This window comes from Oncorhynchus masou, chromosome 31 (assembly GCF_036934945.1).
Source record: "Oncorhynchus masou masou isolate Uvic2021 chromosome 31, UVic_Omas_1.1, whole genome shotgun sequence".
Lineage (NCBI taxonomy): Eukaryota > Metazoa > Chordata > Actinopteri > Salmoniformes > Salmonidae > Oncorhynchus > Oncorhynchus masou.
The window spans coordinates 94,364,640-94,390,883 of record NC_088242.1 but is presented as its reverse complement, the minus strand read 5'-3'; the positions used below and the strand labels follow the sequence as shown (position 1 = coordinate 94,390,883).

Sequence of the window (26,244 nt, the reverse complement as noted above, 5' to 3'; positions counted from 1 at the left end):
AACCTGGTTCCTCTCTAGATTTCTTCCTAGGTTCTGGCCTTGCTAGGGAGTTTTTCCTAGCCACTGTACTTCTACACCTGCATTGCTTGTTGTTTGGGGTTTTAGGCTGGGTTTCTGTACAGCACTTTGTGACATCAACTGATGTAAGAAGGGCTATATAAATACATTTGATTGATTTACAAACATGTCAGAAGCAAATTGACATGTTGACATAGCTGCAAATCTCACATCGAAGTGGTTTCAATGAATAATGTTGCGTTCAACTAGCCTAATTGTATCAATGATGATGCATACTAGGACTACAAATCCACATAATAAAGGAATGATGCATTATATATCATGTAAATAATTGCAACTGACAATACAAGCCTGAACCACAACAAATTATTAAGCAAATTCATCAAGTATGTATATGAATTTTTGTTCAAACTTAGTTATTGATATTTGTAAGTCGCTCTGGATAAGAGCGTCTGCTAAATGACTTAAATGTAATGTAATGATACCCTTTTCTGTTCAATGTTCTCTAACTATATATGACTCGAAATACCCCCAATTCATGTTGTTAAGTTCAAAAGAATACAATATAAAAAATAGCTGACACCATTCAAACCAATGAGGGTTTGGAACTTTAAAGCCAATGATCTCAGAATCATCTTTTTGCAGATAGAACCGTATAGTCCCAAACTCGACAGGCTAATCTATTTCATTGGTTAGTTAGAATGTGTGTCTATCCTGGGATGCATTTGACATATAAACAGACAGAACATAGGCATTTTATCCAAACAAATCAAGCTATGTATGCGATGCGTAGATTCTGTCCAATTTCTAACTGTAGTAAAAGCATGCTGGCCTCTTTTGATGTTGTGCAGAAGTGGCTGGGTGGTACGCGCACGCGCAATAGTGCAGCCCTTTCTTAGCCACAGTGCGGCAGGAGAACCGCAACAAGCGAGGAAAAGCAGAGGGGAACCAACTTGTGTTTGAAAACAAAGACTTGAATGGGAATCGGAATGTTTTGTCTCTCTATCTGAAGAAAATATGCGCCTTCCTCAATGAGATTCTTCTGAAATAGGTTGACAGCTATTAGGCGAACCCCATTTAAACTGGGGCGTATTCATTACGCCGATTCTGTTGCAAAACTTTTCTTAAAAGTAAGCAAACGGAACGGAACGAAACGGGGAGGGACCTACCTGAATTTCTCCAATAGAAACTCTGTTTGGACTAATGATTACAACCCAGGTAGCAGCAGAATGGCTGAAAAATACAGGCAGAGTCGCTAATTGCACTATTCATTTTGACTCAAAGGAGTTAGACAATACCATACCGATGGTTTGCAGTCAACCCTCCATGTCTGCTCCAACGAATTGTACATTTACATAGGCAATTGAAGGCTGGCAAATCAAGTAACGTGTGGTGCATTCCATTATTCACGGTGGGATGTCATCGACTTCTATTGCGACATAGTTAGTAATCATTGTGTTTGCCGAAGGCTGTTGACACTTCAGGGTGTTATGATGGGTGAAGTGACGGACGCCAGGGAAATTAAAAATACCTTTATTGTTCCCGCAATAAAGTCTTCCGGTCACTATGATTGTTCTCGAGCAAAAATCTACTGTAGCCTCACGTGGCTGGTGGCCAAAGCATTTGGGACAGGTAGGTGGTGTTCTGTTTTTATAAATTGCATGGTTTCATTTAGTTTGTCAATAATTACATATATTTGGTTTTTCAAACATATTTGTCAGCAATGTAGCGGTTTTCCCCATTGCAATATTATAGCTCAGCTATACAAATAACAACACACACCACACCATTCAAGCTAACAAGATATGCATTTAAAGTGCAATTGATGTGTATGTTGTATTTATATATATATATATATACACACACTGTAAAACCACTGTATTTAGATTCCCTGAGAGAAGCATCCATTCAAAACGAACAGACATCATTCTCAAATAGACCTCTGCTAATTAAGAACCAGAACAGCTGCGTGATCAATTCTTATCTCGTTCAGTTCCGTTCATTGGCAGTGGGCTATAAACATGAGGGTGTGAAGTGAAACGGTGCCACAGATTGTGAATGTATTCTGCTTGAGAGCTATGACTCTTTGAGTATGACACCACCCACAGCATAATCTCAGATCTAGATGGCTGGTGATGCCATCCTACATTCACAATCAAATGGTTATAGGTGTTACCATGGTTTTAGTTGTTACCGTGGTTATCAGTAAGCCTCTATAGTAAGCTCATGTGACTCATATTATTATGTCTAACAGTAATGATAATGTTGATACTCGGGTTCACATTGGTGGCTATATCTACAGTAGACCTACTTACAGTATTAGCCAGGAGAGTCACACTTGAGGCTACCTTAGTAACAAATAGCAGAGCAGTGATAGTTGTGTTTGGATCGCCATTTAGGTACTTCAACAAAGACAACAGTTTTATGTGGTGGTAATATACATTAATTTGGATATAAATTTGAATCTGGACACAAACCTTTTGTCACTTTGTAGGGGGTGTACAGGCCATGATATATATATATATATATATATATATATATATATATATATATATATATATATATATATATAGAGATAGAGATAGAGATAGAGATCCATCCATCCATCCATCCATAAGATGTGAATTGTCACAATCCATTTGTTTTCCACTTCACCCCATTGCTCTACACTGCATTGAGTCCCAATGGTCACTGATGACCAGATTAGAGATCTCATGACTCATCTGTGAAGCAAGGCCCAGCTCAATGATGTGGAATGTAGCTTGAAGCTGGTCAAGAGGTCCTTGTGGGTCTGGTTTCCCGGATACAGATTGATAGTAGACCTGGGCTAAAAAGCATGTTCAATCGAGATTCTCCACTGAAAGAGCATTTTAGTCTCGGCTTAATCTGTGCCTGGGAATCTGGCTCTAGGGGTCTTCTCGATACATTTAAATTACTGCACCTTGAGTTTCATTCCAAGACGTGCAGTATTGCTATAAGCCTCATAGTCACGGGGACAATATGTGACCTTTTGAAAGCAGTTCAGACAGCACACGTTCTGGGAGAAAGTATTTCATATCTTATACTCTCTTCTTTGATCTGTTTTGAACCTTGGTTTTGGGTTTGGTAATAGCCAGCAGTTTGCCTGAAGGATGATTGTGTTGTATAACCTACTCCGTGTACTCAAGCCTACTGTTTGTTAAAGGCCATAGAGCAGATGCAGAGATTGCTTTACTGAAGGGAACCTAGTAGTTGGGTGGGCAGGTGGCCTAGTGGTTAGAGCGTTGGGCCAGTAACCGAAAAGTTGCTGGATCAAATCCCCAAGCTGACAAGGTCGTTGTGCCCATGAGCAAGGCAGTTAACCCACTATTCCCCAGACGTGGATGTCGATTTTAAGGCAGCCGCCCCACACCTCTCTGATCCAGAGGGGTTGGGGGTTAAATGCGGTAGACACATTTCAGTTGAATGCATTCAGTTGTACAACTGACTAGGTCTCCCCTTTTCCACTGCACCATCTGCTCACTGATGCAAGACAATTCATTTTGTTTCATGTCCTCATTGTGCTTTTGAAATAGCCAGTCTAGTCAAATATGTACGCTAATACTGTTATTTCGGTTCATTTATTTATGTATGTAGTATTTGCACCGGGGGGGGGGGGGGCAGGGTAGCCTCGTGGTTGGTGTTGGACTAATAACCAAAAGGTTGCCAGATCAAATCCCTGAATTGACAAAAATATGTCGTTCTGCCACTGAACAGGCAGTTAACCCACTGTTCCTAGGCCGTCATTGAAATTAAGAATTTGTTCTTAACTGACTTGCCTAGTTAAATAAAGGTACAAGAAAAAACAAAAAAGTTAATGTGCCAAATGTAAGGAGATGTATGGGGTCAACATGTCTCCTCAGATACAAAGCTCATGTCTGATATGAGACTTTAATAGTTGGACTAGATATAATAACCATTGTTCACAAACACAACTTTTGATAAGATGTTAGAAGTTGTAAAGATACAGTGCATTTGCAAAGTATTCAGACCCCATGACTTTTTCCACATTTTGTTACGTTTACAGCCTCATTCTAAATTTGATTTCAATTATTATTTTTTTCCTCATCAATCTACACAAAATACCCCATAATGACAAAGGGAAAACAGGTTTTTGGAAATGTTTGAAAAACAGAAATACCTTATTTATTAAGTATTCAGACCCTTTGCTATGAGACTAGAAATTGAGCTCAGGTGCATCCTGTTTCCATTGATCATCCTTGAGATGTTTCTTCAACTTGATTGGAGTCCACCTGTGGTAAATTCAATTGATTGGACATGATTTGAAAAGGCACACACCTGTCTATATGAGGTCCCACAGTTGACAGTGCATGTCAGAGCAAAAACCAATCCATGAGGTCGAAGGAATTGTGTCGAGGTACAGATCTGGGGAAGGGTACCAAAAAATGTCTGCAGCATTGAACGTCCCCAAGAACACAGTGGCCTCTATCGTTCTTAAATGGAAGAAGTTTGGAACCACCATGACTCTTCCTAGAGCTGGCCGCCCGGCCAAACTGAGCAATCGGGGGAGAAGGGCTTTGGTTAGGGAGGTATCCAAGAACAATGTTATCACTCTGACAGAGCTCCAGAGTTTCTCTGTGGAGATGGGAGGACTTTCCAGAAAGACAACCATCTCTGCAGCACTCCACCAATCAGGCCTTTATGGTAGAGTGGCCAGATGGAAGCCACTCAATGAAAGGCACATAACAGCCCGATTTGGAGTTTTTCTAAAATACACCTAAATGACTCTCAGACCAGGAGAAACAAGATTCTCTGGTCTGATTCAAATCAAGATTGAACTATTTGGCCTGACTGCCAAGCGTCAGGTCTTGAGGAAACCTGGCACCATCCCTAAGGGAAAGCATGGTGGTGCCATTGTCATGCTGTGGGGATATTTTTTCAACGGCAGGGACTGGGAGACTAGTCAGGATCGATGGAAAGATGGACGAAGCAAAGTAAAAAGAGATCCTTGATGAAAACCTGCTCCAGAGCACTCGGGACCTCAGACTGGGGCAGAGATTCACCTTCCAACAGGACAACAACCCAAAGCACACAGCCAAGACAACACAGGAGTGGCTTCTGGACAAGTCTCTGAATGTCCTTGAGTGGCCCAGCCAGAGCCCAGACTTGAAGCCGATCTAACATCTCTTTAGAGATCTGAAAAATACAGCAACCACTAAACAGCAACCACTAACATTGAGTGGCTGCTGCCAACACACTGACTCAACTCCAGCCACTTTAATAATGGGGATTGATGGGAAATGATGTAAAATGATGTAAAATATATCACTAGCCACTTTAAACAATGCTACCTAATATAATGTTTACATACCCTACATTATTCATCTCATATGTATATACTGTACTCTATACCACCTACTGCATCTTTATGTAATACATGTATCACTAGCCACTTTAACTATGCCACTTTGTTTACATACTCATCTCATATGTATATACTGTACTCGATACCATCTACTGTATCTTGCCAAAGCTGCTCTGTACCATCACTCATTCATATATCTTTATGTACATATTCTTTATCCCCTTACACTTGTGTGTATAAGACAGTAGTTTTGGAATTGTGAGTTAGATTACTTGTTGGTTATTACTGCATTGTCGGAACTAGAAGCACAAGCATTTCGCTACACTCGCATTAACATCTGCCAACCATGTGTATGTGACAAATACGATTTGATTTGATTTGAACTACAATGACCATAATCCATTGCAACGCTCCCCATCCAACCACAGAGCTTGAGAGGATATCCAGAGAAGAATGGGAGAAACTCCCCAAATACAGGCGTCCCAAACTTGTAGCATCATGCTGCCAAAGGTGCTTCAACAAAGTACTGAGTAAAGGGTCTGAATACTTATGTAAATGTCATATTTCAGTTTTTAGTTATTATAAATTAGCAAAAAAAAAAATCTAAACCTGTTTTTGCTTTGTTATTGTCTATAGATTGATGGGAAAGAATAAAGCTGTAACGTAACAAAATGTGGAAAAAGTCAAGGGGTCTAAATACTTCCTGAATGCAACATTTAACACACTTTTGTCCTTTGTCTCAGTGACATTTTTACGTTTTACATTTTTTTTGGGTCATTTTAAAAAGATGCTCTCATCCCACTGGTCCCCCGTGGGAGTCGAACCAACAGCCCTGGAGTTCCAAGCACCGTGCACAGTACCAACTGAGCCACACGGGACCACTGACCGTATGAATAAGAACAATAAATGGACGAGAAAGTTACATAAATTCTGACACGCGTCTAATACACAAGCATACGATTCAGAGAGTAACTGCCTGTAAATCAATCCCATTCAAACTCCCAACTGTTGTCATGAAACGCTGCGTCCGTATTCCAATAGTATCTCAAAGCATCCTTGGTCCAGGATCAGGTCTCCTCTTTCCTTTGATAAGGTGTATTCATTATGCTCTAAAAGGGAAAACACTGATCCTGTATCAGTACTCCTTCACTTAGTTTCTTTGTGAGTACGTGACCCGGTCGTATGTATCAGTACTCCTTCACTTAGTTTCTTTGTGAGTACGTGACCCGGTCGTATGTATCAGTACTCCTTCACTTAGTTTCTTTGTGAGTACGTGACCCGGTCGTATGTAATTTGCCCTCTGTTGTGCTTGTGTTTTTAATGCCCTACGTTGATCTGGGGGTGAAAAGAATAAATAAATTGCACGTGGCATAAAGCACAACCTCGACAAGACATCTGTTCTGTATTCCTTTGACTTGTCTTAGCTGTTATTCATAAAGACTGACACAGACCTACACACTGTAGCATAGTAGAACAGTCAAATATATCCTCATACCCGAGAACACTCGGGAAGGAGTACAACCTTATTCTGGTTTTTGTTTGGATTTTGAGTGGAACATCTCATTTAATTAATGTCACCAATTTGATTGGGGGCTATATGTATCAAGCACCTCAGTGAAGGAGTAATCAAGTCCCCTTTATCCTTGCTATTTGATTCGTTGTTATCTAAAAGTTACATCTGACCCTGAATCAGCACTCCTACTTTGGGACACTTGATACAATTGGCCCCTTGACCAAGGGTGATGCAGTTGGATTCGGGCCCCGGAGAGACAGAACATTCTACTGCAGTTGCCAGTGAGCTGATTTGAGGTTTTGTTGCTCTGTAATATTGTAAAATACATGAGCTTCTAACCAGACCCCTCTGTGTATCGTATTTTCAATTGGGTCTGAATGAAATGGGATGATTCCAAAAATACTGTCTCATGTTCCCAATGGTAGAGAGGTCTTCAGATCCCAGAGTACACTGCTACCGCTCAGAATACTTTCAGGCAATTAAGCAGAGTCTGAGAGCACACACACACACACACATATACATATATATATATATACACACACACACACACACATATATATATATATATATATATATATATATATATATATATATGTGTGTGTGTGTGTGTGTGATATATATATGTGTGATATGTGTGTGTGTGTTATATAACACACACACATATCACATATCACACACACACACACACACACACAGAGACAGAGAGATAATGAATCTGGAATATATCAGATTTCGGTGTTGTCAGATTGCAATGGTAACCTGTGTGGAACATATAATGCAGTTCTGCTCAGCACTTGAGGTGGGAGAGGTAGGAGACTAGAGGTAGGGGAGGTTAGAGACTTGAGGTAGGGGAGGTTAGAGACTAGAGGTAGGGGAGGTTAGAGACTAGAGGTTAGAGAGGGCAGAGAGGTTAGAGAGGGCAGAGAGGTTAGAGACTAGAGGTAGGGGAGGTTAGAGACTAGAGGTAGGGGAGGTTAGAGACTAGAGGTAGGGGAGGTTAGAGAGGGCAGAGAGGTTAGAGACTAGAGGTAGGGGAGGTTAGAGAGGGCAGAGAGGTTAGAGACTAGAGGTAGGGGAGGTTAGAGACTAGAGGTAGGGGAGGTTAGAGACTAGAGGTAGGGGAGGTTAGAGACTAGAGGTAGGGGAGGTTAGAGAGGTAGGGGAGGTTAGAGAGGTAGGGGAGGTTAGAGAGGTAGGGGAGGTTAGAGAGGTAGGGGAGGTTAGAGAGGTTAGAGAGGGCAGAGAGGTTAGAGAGGTGAGAGACTTGAGGTAGGGGAGGTGAGAGAGGTTAGAGGTTAGAGACTGGAGGTAGGGGAGGTTAGAGACTTGAGGTTAGAGAGGTGAGAGAGGTTAGAGACTTGAGGTAGGGGAGGTTAGAGACTTGAGGTAGGGGAGGTTAGAGACTTGAGGTAGGGGAGGTGAGAGGTTAGAGACTTGAGGTAGTGGAGGTTAGAGACTTGAGGTGAGAGAGGTTAGAGAGGTTAGAGACTTGATGTAGGGGAGGTTAGAGAGTTGACATTAGAGAGGTTAGCGTCTGGAGGTTAGCGTCTGGAGGTTAGCGTCTGGAGGTTAGAGAGGTCAGAGACTTGACTCAGACTCGCCCTGATAGACTTACCTAAAGTGACCTATTGACAAGTCGGGAGTTCTGTTTGTTTCCCTTCACCCCTATTTCTACTGTCCTTTCTGGCTCGTCCTATACAGCAGGTCCAGTGAGAGAGGAGTAGGCTATCCCTTGTCAATGTAGATTAGTTGATCGAGGTAGGCATTATGGTGTCATCGTCTCAAAGGACTCGAGCCCCACCCCTAACCTTTATTTACTGTCCTCGCCTCTGGGAGCCGCGCCCACCCCTCCGATTGATCCTCTGGGAGCCGCGCCCACCCCTCGATTGATCCTCTGGGAGCCGCGCCCACCCCTCCGATTGATCCTCTGGGAGCCGCGCCCACCCCTCCGATTGATCCTCTGGGAGCCGCGCCCACCCCTCCGATTGATCCTCTGGGAGCCGCGCCCACCCCTCCGATTGATCCTCTGGGAGCCGCGCCCACCCCTCCGATTGATCCTCTGGGAGCCGCGCCCACCCCTCCGATTGATCCTCTGGGAGCCGCGCCCACCCCTCCGATTGATCCTCTGGGAGCCGCGCCCACCCCTCCGATTGATCCTCTGCAGTGGTGTAAAGCACTTTAGTAAAAATTATTTAAAGTACTACTTAAGTAGTTTTTTGGGGTATTTGTATATTTACTAGTTATATTTTTGACTACTTTTACTCCACTACCTTCCTAAAGAAAATTATGTACTTTTTACTCCTTGCATTTTCCCGGACACCCAAAAGTACTCGTTACATGTTCAATGCTTAGCAGGACAGGAAAATGTCTAATTCACGCACTTATCAAGAGAACATCCCTGGTCATCCTATTGCCCTGATCTGGCAGACTCACTAAACACACATGCTTCATTTGTAAATGATGTCTGACTGTTGAAGTGTGCCCCTGGCTATCCATAAATTAAAAAATAAATAATTATAATCGTGCTGGGTTAATATAATTGGAATTTGAAACTATTTATACATTTACTTTGGATACTTAAGTATATTTAAAAAACAAATACTTTTATACTTTTTCTCAAGTAGTATTTTACTGGGTGACTTTCACTTTTACTTGAGTCATTTTCTTTTTAAGGTATCTTTTCCTTTTAATTAAGGATGAGAATTGGGTACTTTTTCCACCACTGGGTCTCTGTTGGTCAGTTTGCTTCTCCTCAAGGCGTAGGCCAAGGAGTTGCCCCAAAAATAATCATGGAGTCATTCCACCTCAAAACGCACAAGAGGATTTCAACACCCACCATTTCAGATTGTTCTGAAGTTGTTTCTGTAGGTAGAAACAAGATAAAACATTTGCATTCCAGAAGCATTTTTTTTTTAAATATAATTTCATCTCTGAGAAATCAAGCTAATGGATTGCACCCAAATTGGCCATTTTGTATTTATTTATAGGATTCTTTAATCTACCACAAATATAGTACCTAACATTCGATTTGGACCATCAATTCCTTCTTTGCAACTTTGGTTAGAAAACCAATAGCTTTTGCTTCATGATGAAAATAAATGGTGGGCTCAATTATGTGGTCAATCCAGTCCTTCAAAAAACATTTTTATTTATTTAACTAGGCAAGTCAGTTAAGAACAAATTCTTATTTACAATGACGGCCAACCCCGGCCAAACACGGACGACACTGGGCCAATTCTGTGCCGCTCTATGGGATTCCCAATCACAGCCAGATGTGATACAGCCTGGATACGAACCAGGGACTGTAGTGACACCTGTTGCACGGAGATGCAGTGCCTTAGACCGCTGCGACACTCAAGTGTCCTCAATGAAAGCAATTCAGTTTGTCCTTGACTTAGTAACCTAGTGCTTGAACCCAACTGCTTGAAGAGTCCAACAAATGGCAGCTGTCTGAGAGTGCTATCCGCGCAATTCTCATATGAAGACTCTTCCTATAAGCTCCACACTTTGATGGAGAAATGGGCAAGTGACTAAAATGTTGTGATAATAAAATAGTACAATTATAATGCATTGTATGTTTTTCATTAAAATGTTTAGAGAACATCTCTATATGTAGTGGGATTACTGGTACTTACCATTTAACCCAAGCCAATACCAATACAAAACAGTAAACAGTGTAGGTTTGGGACTTTTACTATTGAACACTTTAAAAATAAAGTAGAAATATGTTTGATGTCTTCTGTGCCCATATGAATAACCCCTATGACGTAACTGAAATGATGAGATAGATGATGTTCTTCTCTGTTTTTGATGAGATGTTCTTCTTCTCTGTTTTTGATGAAATGTTCTTCTATGTTTTTGATGAGATGTTCTTCTCTGTTTTTGATGAGATGTTCTTCTTCTCTGTTTTTGATGAGATGTTCTTCTCTGTTTTTGATGAGATGTTCTTCTCTGTTTTTGATGAGATGTTCTTCTCTGTTTTTGATGAGATGTTCTTCTCTGTTTTTGATGAGATGTTCTTCTTCTCTGTTTTTGATAAGAGAGATGTTCTTCTCTGTTTTTGTTTTATTATTTCACTGCCATACTGTGTTTAACTGTGTTGGATCTTGTCCAGCCATCTTGTCTCAAGAGGACCACAATGGAAATAAGTCCCAGACTTTATTATTGTGTGTTATCCTCCGTGATTTTATTCATGTGAACGTATGGCTTTTTCAAGTTTTATGTGTGCTTGTTTTTTTTAAATAGTCGAACTCAGGACCACTTTCTCTGTAAATAGGAGTAACAACATGAATTTGTGCATGACGCAGGAATAATTCGGTGCGACTCGTGTTTCGCCATCAGCGGAGGAAAGAGAGAGCGGAGGGATGTTGAGAGGTGGACCCTCTGTCTGCTGCTCTCTCCCTCCACTGAGACTGACCCTCAGTCTGCTGCTCTCTCCCTCCTCTGACACTGACCCTCAGTCTGCTGCTCTCTCCCTCCACTGAGACTGACCATCAGTCTGCTGCTCTCTCCCTCCACTGAGACTGACCATCAGTCTGCTGCTCTCTCCCTCCACTGAGACTGACCCTCAGTCTGCTGCTCTCTCCCTCCACTGAGACTGACCCTCAGTCTGCTGCTCTCTCCCTCCACTGAGACTGACCCTCAGTCTGCTGCTCTCTCCCTCCACTGAGACTGACCCTCAGTCTGCTGCTCTCTCCCTCCGCTGAGACTGACCCTCAGTCTGCTGCTCTCTCCCTCTGCTGAGACTGACCCTCAGTCTGCTGCTCTCTCCCTCCGCTGAGACTGACCCTCAGTCTGCTGCTCTCTCCCTCTGCTGAGACGGACCATCAGTCTGCTGCTCTCTCCCTCCACTGAGACTGACCATCAGATGCAGGCACCACCAGCCCATAAAAATGCTAATTATTTGAATGTATGCTCATTCAGCTGTGCTTCACAAGTCATACAACAATGGATCTATTACCGGTTTGATCATATAGCCTACCTCAAATTTTGAAATATAATTAAAAAAAATGTCCCGAACAACAATGCATTGGCAGGGCAATTCAAGCAAAGCCAATATGCAGTGATACTGTATTGGGCCTATAGTCTACTGCACAAACCTCATTGCTACAGAACTGTTTATAATTGGTTAATGTTGCATAGGCTTGTGTTTTTTTACGTCGTTAAAAAATCTGACCAGTAGATCTCGGCTTGCATTTTGACTCAAAGTGATCTTGACTCAGAAAAGGTTGGTGACCACTGTTCTAGAGTTTTCCCTGTTAACACTATCAACTTTTCCCATTACTGTGGCAATTGTGATCAAATCAACACAAAATTAGTCACTTTCAATGCAACATACCGAAAACCAAACAAACTATGCAAGAGATTTTTGTTGTAGGCAGAATGCATCGGAGTAAGATTCTATTGCAATGACAAGCACTACTCAAGCCCGTTCTCTTAACAGACCAGTGTTGCTATAACCAATCAGAGCTGCAGTAGGCCTATATGTAAATAGACCATTGCCATATATGGAACTGTGCCATTCACTTTGAACTGGACTGTGTTTACAGTATGAGCGGTCTGGAGTAGATGTGCTTGTTTTGAGATCAACATGAAAGCTGCATGTAGCCTCGTGTGCACATTTGTTTATATCCTTTGCTAGATAGTAAGTTATTAGCCCAGTTATAGAGCAATTTTCATATTAAAGAGGCAGTGTTGTATTTTGAGACCGGCTTGAATAAGCTACGTAGCCAATAGGCAGAGGGTAGCATAATTTGTCTCATTCTCTGTAATAATGGTATGGGGAATAATAATGCATTTTATAAAGTGTTTTATTGTATCAAACAACACAACATTTTCAGTCACTCTGGTAGGCCTACATTATGATCCAATAGCCACAGTAGGCTAGTGCAGACCTCAAATTTGCTCATCGCTGAATTTTTTTGAATACGATGTAATTAATTGAATTATTTGAATATGATATAAATTATGTACATTGAAAGTGCCAATTTGGGTGAAATCAATTTCTCAGATCATATTATATGTCAACAAAATTATGTTTCAGGAATGCTCATCTTCAAACTACTAAAAAAAACGATTTCAGAAAAATCTGGCTTGCTAAAATGACACTGAAACAGGGTCAGATTAATTCTTCATCCCACTAAAGGTTTAGGTAAGGACTGTTGGTAATCTGATCCTAGATCTGCAATTAAGAGCAACTTCTACCTCAAGTACCCTTTGGTGACCTTGTTGTTAATTAGATAGCGTGTCTCTGTTATGAGCTGCTGACTTGGCCTGTCGAATATGATCCCCAGAGTGGTGGAAGGGTGTGAAGCTGAGAAGTTCCCTCTTAATGTGGCTTCACCGATCATAATGAACACCCATCTGTGTGTGTGTGTGTGTGTGTGTGTGTGTGTGTGTGTGTGCGGCAGAGTGTTACATCGTGAAGGAATCAATCTACTTTCAGCCAAACTCCTAACGTGCAGCTCCTTGAGTGGTGTGAAAATCAGGTTGTTTTATAGCTTGTTGTTTTGTGGATACAGAGTCTCTGGTTTTTATACCGTCCCCATTTTCACAGCACCCTGTGAAAGTCTCATAAGGAAGAAATACAGTTTTGAACTCCAGGCCAACTGATATATATATACACACACACACACACACACACTGATCAGGTTCCTTTCCAACTGTAGTTTCCATGGTAACACACATTGCAGTTTATCCATAGTGTATTTCATAACGGATAAAACCACCATGTCTTTTGGATGAGGAAACAATGAAGTAGACTCAATTACTATCAGTCATGTTGACTTGTCAATATAGTATTGAACACCCTAATCTCGTTTATATCAGGAACAACAACACTGTATCAGGTACTATGAGCTGGTTTAGGAGTGGAACGGTTGTCTAGTTAATGGTTAGCTACTGCGCATGATGCCTTTTTGCATTACAACATTTAGAAAGTTAATTATACATTTTTCCTGGGAGCAAATGGTATATTCACCGATTCACTCTTGACTTAGAAAAATGTAGTATGTGCCAAAGCATATTCACTCTTTTGACCTCTCTACCTCTCCCTCCTAAACAGACAGTGTCCCGGCCGACCTGAAGGAGCCCTTCTACACAGACCAGTATGAACAGGAGCATCTGAAGCCTGCCGTAGTCAGCCTACTGCTGTCTGCTGAGCTCTACTGCAGAGCCGGGAGCCTCATCTTGACTAGTGGAGGTCACGATGCTGTCACCCAGCCCCTGGTTGGTCGCGATGCTGTCACCCAGCCCCTGGTTGGTCGCGATGCTGTCACCCAGCCCCTGGTTGGTCGCGATGCTGTCACCCAGCCCCTGGTTGGTCGCGATGCTGTCACCCAGCCCCTGGTTGGTCGCGATGCTGTCACCCAGCCCCTGGTTGGTCACGATGCTGTCACCCAGCCCCTGGTTGGTCACGATGCTGTCACCCAGCCCCTGGTTGGTCACGATGCTGTCACCCAGCCCCTGGTTGGTCACGATGCTGTCACCCAGCCCCTGGTTGGTCACGATGCTGTCATCCAGGCCCTGGCCCAGAAGGGACTCCACGTCACAGACCAGACGAGGCTGGTTACTGAGAGAGACCTCCGCAAGAGGCCCCTACAGATGGTAAGAGAGAGAGAGAGGGGTTGGGTTGGGGGATAGTGTGTGGCTGTGGGTCTGGTTACTGAGAGAGACCTCCGTAAGAGGCCCCTACAGATGGTAAGAGAGAGAGGGGGTTGGGTTGGGGGATAGTGTGTGGCTGTGGGTCTGGTTACTGAGAGAGACCTCCCCAAGAGGCCCCTACAGATGGTAAGAGAGAGAGTGGGGTTGGGTTGGGGGATAGTGTGTGGCTGTGTGTCTGGTTACTGAGAGAGACCTCCGCAAGAGGCCCCTACAGATGGTAAGAGAGAGAGAGTGGGGTTGGGTTGGGGGATAGTGTGTGGCTGTGGGTCTGGTTACTGTGGATCTCTTTCCCTCCATTTTGTGACTTCTTTCAGTCTATTTTAGTGTCTTTTAGTGTCTATCTCTCTTTGTCTTGCTATCTGCATCTGTCTTTCTCTCTCATCTCTGTACTTCTCTGTAGCCTAGGTCTTCTCAGTGTGACTTTTATTTGAGCAGTCTCCACCTGCAGGATTTGATTGGCAGGGTTTTACCGGAATTACTTGAGACTCCCCTGGCCTAATCAGAATACCCTCATAAGCATAAGAATGTTAATGCCCAGTACCCACATCGTTTTGAAATCCGCCCACTATTTTTTAGGGTGGACCGTCCTGTCTGTCTGTGTGTCTGTGTGTCTGTGTGTCTGTGTGTGTGTGTCGTCTAAGTAAGTAGGAGCTGTCTGTATCTCTACTACTCTTTCTCTCTATTCCCCTGTTTTATCTTTTATCTTTCTGCCTCTCTCCATGAGGCTTTGGTCAAACTGGAGGTATATAGGGAACGGGGTGCGTATATTTGGAACTTGAAGCTTTCCACCTTCTCCACTGTGGCCCTGTCGATGTGGATAGGGGTGTGCTCCCTCTGCTGTTTCCTGAAGTCCACTATCAGCTCCTTCGTTTTGTTGCTGTTGAGGGAGAGATTATTTTCCTGGCACCACTCTGCCAGGACCCTCACCTCCTCCCTGTAGGCTGTCTCATCATTGCTGATAATCAGGCCTACTACTGTTGTGTTGTCTGCAAACTTGATGATTGTGTTGGAGGCGTGTGTGGCCACGCAGTCATGGGTGAACAGGGACCACAGGAGGGGGCTGAGCACGCACCCTTGTGGGGCCACTGTGTTGAGGATCAGCGAAGTGGAGGTGTTGTTTCCTACCTTTACCATCTGGGAGTGGCCCGTCAGCAACTCCAGGACCCAGTTGTTCAGATCCAGGGCCTCGAGCTTAATGATGAGCTTGGAGGGTACTATGGTGTTAAAGGCTGAGCTGTAGTCAATGAACAGCATTCTTACATAGGTATTCCTCTTGTCCAGATGGGAACAGAGCAGTGCGATGGCAATTGCATCATCTGTGGATCTATTGGGGCGGTAAGCAAAAGTGTGTCTAGGGTGTCTGGTAATGTAGAGGTGATAACTAGCCTCTCAAAGCACTTCATGATGTCAGAAGTAATTTTGTTCAGTTACCTTTTCTTGAAGCAAGTGGAGAAAACAGACTGGGACAGGGCGAGATTGAATATGTCTGTAAACACTTCAGCTAGCTGGTCTGCGCATGTGCTGAGGACGCGGCTAGAGATGTCATCTGGGCCGACAGCCTTGCGAGGGTTAACACGCTTAAATGTCTTACTCACATAGGCCACGGAGAACGATAGCCCCTGGGAGCAGGCCGCAACGGTGGCACTGTGTTATCCTCAAAGCGGGCGAAGAAGGTGTTTAGCTTGTCCGTGAAGAAGTCCTCGGTCTCTGCGACATGGTTGGTTTTCCCTTTGTGATTGTCTGTAGACCCTGCCATATACGTCTCGTGTCTGAGCCATTGATATGTGACTCCACTTTGTCTCTGCACTGACGTTTTGCCTGTACTGGCGTTGTTGAATAGACCTTTAGCACGGGTACTTCCTTGAGTTTCTACCTATAGGAAGAGAGGAGCAAAATGGAGTCATGAAGGGAGGGTGGGGGAGGGCTTTGTAGCCAACCTGGAAGGCGGAGTAACAGTGATCGAGAGTTTTTCCAGAGCCAGTATACAGTGTATTGATAGAACTTCAGTAGTGTTTTTCTCAAATTTGCGTTGTAAAAATCCCCAGCTACAATAAATGCGACCTTAGGATATGTGGTTTCCACTTTGCAAAAAGTCCAGTGTAGTTCCTTGAGGGCTGCCATGGTATCAGCTTGAGGGGGAACATACACGGCTGTGACTATAACCGAAGAGAATTCTCTTGGGAGGGAATACCTTTGATTGTTAGGTATTCTAGGTCGGGTGAACAAAAGGACTTGAGATTCTGTATGTTATCACAATCACACCATGAGTTGTTAACCATGAAACATACACCACAGCCTTTCTTCTTCCCAGAGAGCTTTATTCCTGTCTGCGCGATGTACTGAGAACCCAGCTGGCTGTATGGACGGGGACAGTATATCCAGAGAGAGCCATGATTCTATGAAACAGAGTATGTAACAGTCCCTGATGTCTCTCTGGACTGAGATCCTCGCCCTGAGCTCATCTACTTTATTGTCCAGAGACGGAACATTAGCGAGTAATATACTCGGAAGCGGTGGATGGTGTGCACGGCTCCTGAGTCAGACTAGAAGTCCACTTCGAATACCTCTTCCTGGCCGTTGGTGTCTTGGAGCAGCCTCGGGAAAATTTCAATTGCCCTGGAGGGTACGAACAAAGGATCCAATTCGTGAAAGTCGTATTTCTGGTCGTAATGCTGGTGAGTTACCGCCGCTCTGATATCCAGAAGTTATTTCCGTAATCCAGAAGTTATTTCTGTAATAACACAAAAAACATTCTGGGCTAATAATAATAAATAAAACACACAAAAAAAACAAATACTACAAAGTTGCGTAGGCACGAGAAGCAGAGCTGCCTTGTCTGTCGGTGCCACCTTACACAGACCTGTAGGCTGTCTCATGACAGAAATGACGAGACTAGGCAGGCAGCACTATCGAGATGAAATGAGAAGCAATCATTATGCCATGTCTCAGTCACAATAGGAGGCCTTTTTCGCCTGATTGGTTTTGGATTGAGGCATGATCATCAAACAGTGTGTCGCAACGTCAATCTTCTTTCGGTACAATGTTTTAATTTTAATTGAATATGCAAATGAGGCGGTTGTTCAAATTCCTAGTTTTTCACTGATTGACATTTTGTTTACTCTACCCTCTCCTCGTTGACTATTTGCATAAGTAATTGTCAACCATAATTCCGTTGTGTTTCGCTTGTATTGCTGTCCTAATACCAGTCACTATCGACTGCTAACAGTATGACATTTAGTAGAGATTAGGGCACAATTACTGTGTAAAGGACAGTTATGGATGAAGACTGTCATGCAAGTACAATAACCGTTATAAGTCAAAAAAAATATACTGATTCTACTTTCTGAAGGCATCTACAGTACCAGTCAAAAGTTTTAGAACACCTACTCATTCAAGAGTTTTTCTTTATTTTTCTATTTTCTACATTGTAGAGTAATAGTGAAGACATCAAAACTATGAAATGACACATATGGAATCATGTAAGGATGATGGATGCCACTGTGTTCTTTGGGACCTTCCATGCTACAGACATTTTTTGGTACCCTTCCTCAGATCTGTGCCTCGACACAAACCTGTCTCTGAGTTCTACGGTTCCGTCGACCTCATGGCATGGTTTTTGCTCTGGCATGCGCTGTCAACTGTGGGACCTTATAGAGACAGCATTCCAAATCATGTCCAATCAATTGAATTTACCAGAGGTGGACTCCAAATTGTAGAAACATCTCAAGGATGATTCATGGAAACAGCTCAATTTCGAGTCTCATAGCAAAGGGTCTGAATAATTATGTAAATAAGGTATTTCTATTTTTTTATTTTGAATAAATATGCAAACTTTTCTAAACTTTTTATTTTATTTTTGCTTTGTCATTATAGGGTGTGTAGATTGATGAGGAAATGAATAAGGCTTTAATGGAACAAAATGTGGTTCAAGGGGTCTGAATACTTTCCGAATGCACTGTATAGTGATAAGGATACTCGTGTTTTTCACGGTGTGCTGTGTAAAGCATTTCCAATGGTTTTAGTTGAGTACGTTTGACAACTGAGTGGAAACACCGTAAATAACCAGATTATCTCTGGTGTATGTCACAACGTGTTCTGCGTCCTCATTACACAACAGTTTCCGTGTTCCACAGTAGAATCAAATAAAAAGAGAAAATTCTATTGCAGCTATTCCCCAAGAAGCATTTCTACACTCCCACACTGTATGCAGTTCCATCTACATGTTTCCATTTCTCTTCTGTGAGATACTCTTCCATACTGTATAATTGTCCTGATCCTGCTTTATGTCATGCTCACCGTCTCTTCTATGGCATAATCTTTGACATATTCTTGTTTGGTTCATGCTCACTTTCGGTCCAGTTGGCCATGGAGGGATATTGTACAAGTCAGTGAGCAGGTCCTCCCAAAAAAACGTGATTAAAGAGAACTGTGAAAGGATTGTGAAAGTCCTCTGTCCATCCCTCCCTTCTGTTCTCTTTTCTTCTTTTCTCTCCTCTCCTCCCTCCCTCTCATCCGTTGAGTAGGCCTCCGATCCTCTCGTCCTTCTCTGCATGATTAGCTGCTGTGGTTTGTCACAATCAGAGACCACGTGTTAGTGTTTGTACCTTGTCAGCTCGGGGATTTGAACTTGCAACCTTTCAATTACTAGTCCAATGCTCTAACCACTAGGCTACACTGTGACAAGGTAGGGGTGGTATACAGACGATAACCCTATTTGGTATAAGTCCATATTATGTCAAGAAGAGCTCAAATAAGCAAAGAGAAACGACAGTCCATCATTACTTTAACACATGAAGGTCAGTCAATACGGAACATTTCATGGACTTTGAAAGCTTTTTTCTTTACGTGCAGTCGCAAGAACCATCGAGCACTACGATCAAACTGGCTCTCATGGGGCCCGCCACAGTTGTGATGTCTTCACTATTATTCTACAGTGTAGAAAATAGTCATAATAAAGATGTTTTATTATTTTTTTAAATGTTTGACCGGTAGTGCACGTGTTATTGAAGCACTGTGATCAGGGGCTGATCTGTAAATCAAGTGACAACTCCCTCCATTTTGTTGGTTAGAACAAAATAATCACTTTTTACCCCAGAAATCTCCTATCTCAAAGTCAATCAGTATATACTTACTGACTTTATTGTCCCCATAGGGAAATTTTGTTGCAGCGTCATGTACACTTTTAAAGTGGCGTTTTAAATACAAAACAAAATTGACAATGCAACTTTCATAACAGTTATCTGTATTGATTGAATAGTTGCGGGAAATCAATGCAGTCTTAGACAACAACAACACAGGTCAGTCTTTATCAATGTCTACTGTGGGACATTGGCTGTGTTTGCACAAGCAGCCCAATTCTGATCTTCTTTTTTTCCCCACTAATTGGTATTTTTACCAATCATATCAGCTTTGAAAAAAGATCTGAAGTGATTGATCAAAAGACCAAGTAGTGGAAAGAAATATCAGAATTGCCTGTCCAAACGCAGCCCAAGGGATGTTTCATTGTGATGTGTAAGGATTTTAAAGGTGAGCGGCTGCAGTGAGAGTATGTTTGAAGATGTGGCTTTGTCGAGAGCTGATATGAAAGACGGGTTTTCGCAATCTCCAGTATCTCTTTCATACACAGACCGAAATCCCACTAATTTATCATGCCTGCTTCTTTTTGCCTGCTTTTTTGTATATTTAATTTTACCTTTATTTTACTAGGCAAGTCAGTTAAGAACAAATTCTTATTTTCAATGACGGCCTGGGAACAGTAGGTTAACTGCCTGTTCAGGGGCAGAACGACAGATTTGTACCTTGTCAGCTCGGGGATTCGAACTTGTAACCTTTCGGTTACTAGTCCAACACTCTAACCACAAGGCTACCCTGCCGCCCCATATATCTGAAAAGGGTGGTTAAATAAAGAAAGAACATTTAAACCTGCTTACACATGATAACTGCATTTTCACAGACCCTCTAACAAGATAGAGGTTTCTGGTCTGTGTGAATGGTTCTGTTTTTTGTTTTTTTTTGCAGGTACATTCATTAAGACTTCCATTGTTTAACTACTCCCTAATCTGAAATGTGAAACAGTCCCCTTGGTTTAACGACATCCCCTTCCAATATTCCAGTTACCCACTGACATGTATAAAAAGGGTATACCTGTAAGAACGTGGTAAATAAGAGTGTTTGAAAGAGGGTCATAAACTCAGCAACAACAAAAAAAAAGAAACGTCCTCTCACTGTCAACTGCGTTTTATTTTCAGCAAACTTGACATGTTTAAATATTTGTATGAACATAAGATTCAACAACTGAGACATAAACGGAACAAGTTCCACAGACATGTGGACGAACAGAAATGGAATGATGTGTCCCTGAACAAAAGGGGGTCAAAATCAAAAGTAACACTCAGTATCTGGTGTGGCCACTAGCTGCATTAAGTACTGCAGTGCATCTCCTCCTAATGGACTGCACCAGATTTGCCAGTTCTTGCTGTGAGATGTTACCCCACTCTTCCAAGGCACTTGCAAGTTCCTGGACATTTCTGGAGGGAATGGCCCTCGCCCTCACCCTCCGATTCAACATGTCCCAGATGTGCTCAATGGGATTGAGATCCGGGCTCTTTGATGGCCATGGCAGAACACTGACATTCCTGTCTTGCAGTGTACGAGCAGAATGCCTGCTGGCATTGTCATGCTGGAGGATGAGCCTGCAGGAAGGGTACCACATGAGGGAGGTGGATGTTTCCCTGTAACGCACAGGGTTGAGATTGCCTGCAAAGACCACAAGCTCAGTCCGATGATGCTGAGACACACCGGCCCCGACCAGGACGGATCCTCCACACATCCTCCTTTCAGTAGAAAGGCCACTTTAGTGTCCTAAGTATTCATAACTGTGACCTTAATTACCTACCGTCTGTGAGCTGTTAGTGTCTTAACAACCGTTCCACAGGTGCATGTTCATTAATTGTTTATGGTTCATTGAACACGTGTGAGAAACCGTGTTTAAACCCTTTACAATGAAGATCTGTGAAGTTATTTGGAAAGACAGGGTCCTGAAAAAGGGACGTTTCTTTTTTTTGTTGCTGAGTTTATGAACATAACCGTATATATTTTTTTAACAGGTAATATACCACATATTTTGTCTGAAGTGGGTATAAGTGTGGAGATGTGCAATTGCTCCCCATTCATCTGCACTGATTGGAAGACTTGACAAAAGTTGACTGGTGAAAAACAGGCCATTTCCCTGGCCACTTCATTCAGATCAGTGCAATGAAGAAGAGGAGTATTTTTTTCATTTTTTACAATTTTATGAGAGTCAGACTTTTTTTATTATTTTTTTTTTCTCCACCTTTTTATTTAACCAGGTAGGTTAATTGAGAATAAGTTATCATGTACAACTGCGACCTGGCCAAGATTAAGCAAAGCAGTGCGACACAAACAACAACACAGAGTTAGTTACACATGGAATAAACAAACACCAGTCAATAATACCATTTTTAAAAAGTCTATATACAGTGTGTGAAAATGAGGTAGGATAAGCGGGGTAAGGCAATAAGTAGGCCATAGTGGCAAAATAATTACAGTATAGCAATTAAACACTGGAGTGATATATGTGCAGATGATGAATGTGCAAGTAGAGCTACTGGTGTGCAAAAAGTCAAAATATATAACAGTATGGGGATGAGGTAGTTGGATGGGCTATGTACAGGTGCAGTGATCTGTGAGCTGCTCTGACAGCTGGTGCTTGAAGTTAGTGAGGGTGATATGAGTTTCCAGCTTCAGTGATTTTTGCAATTCATTCCAGTCATTGGCAGCAGAGAACTGGAAGGAAAGGCGACCTAAGGAGGAATTGGCTTCGGGGGTGACCTGTGAAATATACCTGCTGGAAATATATCTGCTGGAGCGCGTGCTATGGGTGGGTGCTGCTATGGTGACCAGTGAGCTGAGATAAGGTGGGGCTTTACCTAGCAAAGAGTTATAGATGTACTGGAGCCAGTGGGTTTGGTGACGAATATGTAGTAAGGGCCAGCCAACGAGAACATACAGATCGCAGTGGTGGGTAGTATATGGAGCTTTGGTGACAAAACGGATGGCACAGTGATAAACTACATCCAATTTTCTGAATAGAGTGTTGGAGGATATTTTGTAAATGACATCGCCGAAGTCAAGGATCGGTAGAATAGTCAGTTTTACGAGGGTATATTTGGCAGAATGAGTGAAGGAGGCTTTGTTGCAAAATAGGAAGCCGATTCTAGATTTAATTTTAGATTGGAGATGCTTAATGTGAGTCTGGAAGGAGAGTTTACAATCTAACCAGACACCTAGGTATTTCTAGTTGTCCACATATTCTAAGTCAGAACCGTCCAGAGTAGTGACAGGTGGGCAGGTGCGGGCAGCGATCGGTTGAAGAACATTTAGTTTTACCAGAGTTTAAGAACAGTTGGCCACGGAAGGAGAGTTGTAATGACATTGAAGCTTATCTGGAGGTTAGTTAACACAGTGTCCAAAGATGGGCCAGAAGTATACAGAATTGTATTGTCTGCATAGAGGTGGATCAGAGAATCACCAGCAGCAAGAGCTACATCATTGATATATACAGAGAAAAAGGTCAGCCCGAGAATTGAACCCTGTGGCACCCCCATAGAGACTGCCAGAGGTCCGGACAACAGGCCCTCCGATTTGACACACCCACATTAGAAATCCAGCCTACCTGGTCACCTGTGGTCATTCACCTGTGGTCATTCACCTGTGGTCATTCTTTGCATCACAAAATAATATGAAGGAGGTCTTTTCTATAAGACGTACATTACAGTATTTAGTGACATTGTGTTGTTTTTGAGATGGCGGAGTTCTGTTGTCCTTATCTGCTGTGTGATGCTATGACCTCTCATGTAAGGGATAATGTTTTGTTCAAAACAGATTTGATTCCATTTTCTGCTTGTCTGCCAAACAGAAGCTCTCGGCAATGCAGCTCTCTCTCTCTCGTCCCTTTTCTTTTCATTTATTTGATTCTGTAATGGACTCACACATCTGAAGACAATGCACTCCAGATTGCAGCTGCTGCCCGCCCACACACACCCACGGACATGTTGCATTACTCACTGCGATGTACACAATTCAACTCTGCTGCTCACACACACTTATGGTCACACAACACACACAACAGTACAGTTTGTGGCATGCCTTTAGAAACAGACTCGTGGCATAGAGCAGTTTGCTTTGAGCACTCACTCACTCACTCACTCACTCACAGCATAAATGTCCAGTCTGAATCTCGCTTGTCACTCTTATGACATGCATTATAGCCTACAAGTCATATTGAATTGGCGATCAACTGCTGTAGATCAAGTACATTGCTCAATTTGAGCAACGCGCTCTGCTCTTCGCCATAGTCAAAACATTTTTTGTCTATTTCTTCTTGTAACGATATCTCTTTTGCTCGCTTATCGCCTTCAATTCATCAATGGAAAACCATTGATTGAACCAGGGTCTCTTACTAGGTGAATACGGTGTAAGAATAGTTATACGGTATAGGAATATTTTGACGATAAATACACAATGTAGAGGACGAGAAGTCCATAGAGTACTAGATCAATGGAAATCATTTTTTTTCTGTAATAGAGGATTAATGAGCAATGGGTCAGAGACATGGGAGGAATTTGTCTATACAGTGAGCCTGAAATAGGATACTTTGTATTTTTGCCATTGGCCCAGGTTGTATTGCAAGGAATTCTAATTGGTCCAACACAGGCTAGGGCTGGGTTATAAACTACATCCTGTTCCTTTGTTCTGTGGAGAGAACCACAGGAAAGCATCACTGAGGACAGGGGAGAATGAACATCTACCATCTACCTCTCCGCGTGATTCGTCCTCTGAATAAGAATAAACCTATTTTTCTTCCCCTTGATTTGCTTTGGGGTCTGTGTTATTGAAGAGTAACGTCAACTGCTAACAACTAACAACGGTGTCCATATTAGGACAGCCTCAATCCTAGTATGGACACCACACAGTTAGATACACAAAAGATACAGTAGGTCTACTCAGGAAGTAGTTTGAAAGAGTTTACGTCATTTGAATTGTAACTCAGCAATCCCGTGTCATGTTTTAAGGAGGATTAACATTCGGGAATATAATGGTGCAGAGCTCGACCATTCTGCCCAGGGATGAAAGGATGGAGGCGGCAGGGTAGCGTAGTGGCTAGAGCATTGGACTAGTAATTGAAAGGTTGCAAGTTCAAATCCCCGAGCTGACAAGGTACAAATCGGTCATTCTGCCCCTGAACAAGCAGTTAACCCACTGTTCATAGGCCGTCATTGAAAATAAGAATTTGTTCTTAACTGACTTGCCTGGTTTAATAAAGGTAAAATTATTATTATTATTATTTTTTTTTAGCTCTACTGACGTGAGAGGTTGCTGAGCTCGGTCCGGAGGTTTTCTGCTCTCTTGTCAGGCCTTTTTGGTTTGTGTCCAGAAATGGAATCTCTACTACAACAATTCCTAACAGTTTTGCTGTCATGGGAAGGGAAATATGTCACGCAGGTAACTAGCTAACTAGTCCACACTAGCTAACTCCACTTTACACACCTAACAACTCTTACACAGCTAACTAGCCCACACAGCTAACTAGCCCACACAGCTAACTAGCCCACACAGCTAACTAGCTTACACAGTTAACTAGCTAGAGATTCCACATTGCTACAGTAAACTTTAGTCAGCCAACCCAGGCCCTGTAACCTCCCAGTGTAGCTGTATTTACAGTCAGGCCCTGTAACCTCCCAGTGTAGCTGTATTTACAGTCAGGCCCTGTAACCTCCCAGTGTAGCTGTAGTTACAGTCAGGCCCTGTAACCTCCCAGTGTAGCTGTAGTTACAGTCAGGCCCTGTAACCTCCCGGTATCACTCGGGTCCTCTCTGTGGCTGTGTTGTCATTCTGTATAGCTTATGAATAATACATGCAGACTTTGTGTGTTTTCGAATCTGTGAATTATATAGACGTCTGCAAGTAATAGCATTGTGTAATCGACCGATCTGGTAATTTAGCTGTGTTTGGCATGGAGTTCTTGCTATACTCTGGGGTATTAGGCTTAGGTCTTGCTCTTGTGTGTGTGTGTGTGTGTGTGTGGGTGTATTGTATTCTACAGTATATGACTGTAATTGCCTGCAGTTAAGGGGGTTTGAAGTGGTCCCTGTAGCAGAATGTGTGGTATATCTAGACCAAGTGGTTGGCACGTGGACAGTGCTCTGCATTTGGGAGCCATCATTAGCAGTAGTGTGTGTGTGTGTGTGTGTGTGTGTGTGTGTGTGTGTGTGTTACTGTGTTAAGCCTCTCCTCAGCCGAGCACCAGATTTACCCGTCAATAAAAACACAATTTTCTGTTCATCGTGAAGATCAATGTAATGATGATAAACCGTTCAGAGTCAGTGTATAATATAATCTTGGATATGTTTCATATTTCATGAGGGAGGCATAAAAAGGTCATTATTCCACTTAGCTCCGATACATGGATCCTTGTCACCTCTATTGCCGTGGATACCGCTCTGATTACTGTAATCATGCCGTATACAGCCGTACAGGTGGTGGCAAAGGTCAACACTCCCCTTTCACAGTCTTCACATTTTGCTGCCTTTTTAAAAATACATTAAAAAAAAAAGGGATTCGATAGGATAAAAAAAATCCAATCGATCTACACAATTATAGAACAGTTTCCAAATGACTAAGTGCA

At 42.6% G+C, this 26,244-nt stretch overlaps 1 protein-coding gene across 2 annotated transcripts in view; it reads left to right on the top strand.

Moving 5' to 3' along the window:
* Nucleotides 1–962: 962 nt before the first annotated feature.
* Nucleotides 963–26,244, top strand: part of LOC135524781 (calmodulin-regulated spectrin-associated protein 2-like) — a 125,694-nt gene continuing 100,412 nt past the window's right edge. Inside the window, exons 1-2 of one of the 2 annotated variants that reach the window (XM_064952597.1) lie at nucleotides 963–1,650; nucleotides 13,939–14,480. In XM_064952597.1, the coding sequence (XP_064808669.1) occupies nucleotides 1,509–1,650; nucleotides 13,939–14,480 (684 nt within the window). In that variant the 5' untranslated portion in view covers nucleotides 963–1,508. Of the gene's footprint in view, nucleotides 1,651–13,938; nucleotides 14,481–14,721; nucleotides 14,755–26,244 lie in introns of those variants that run through there. The other variant, XM_064952598.1, reaches the window with a different exon arrangement.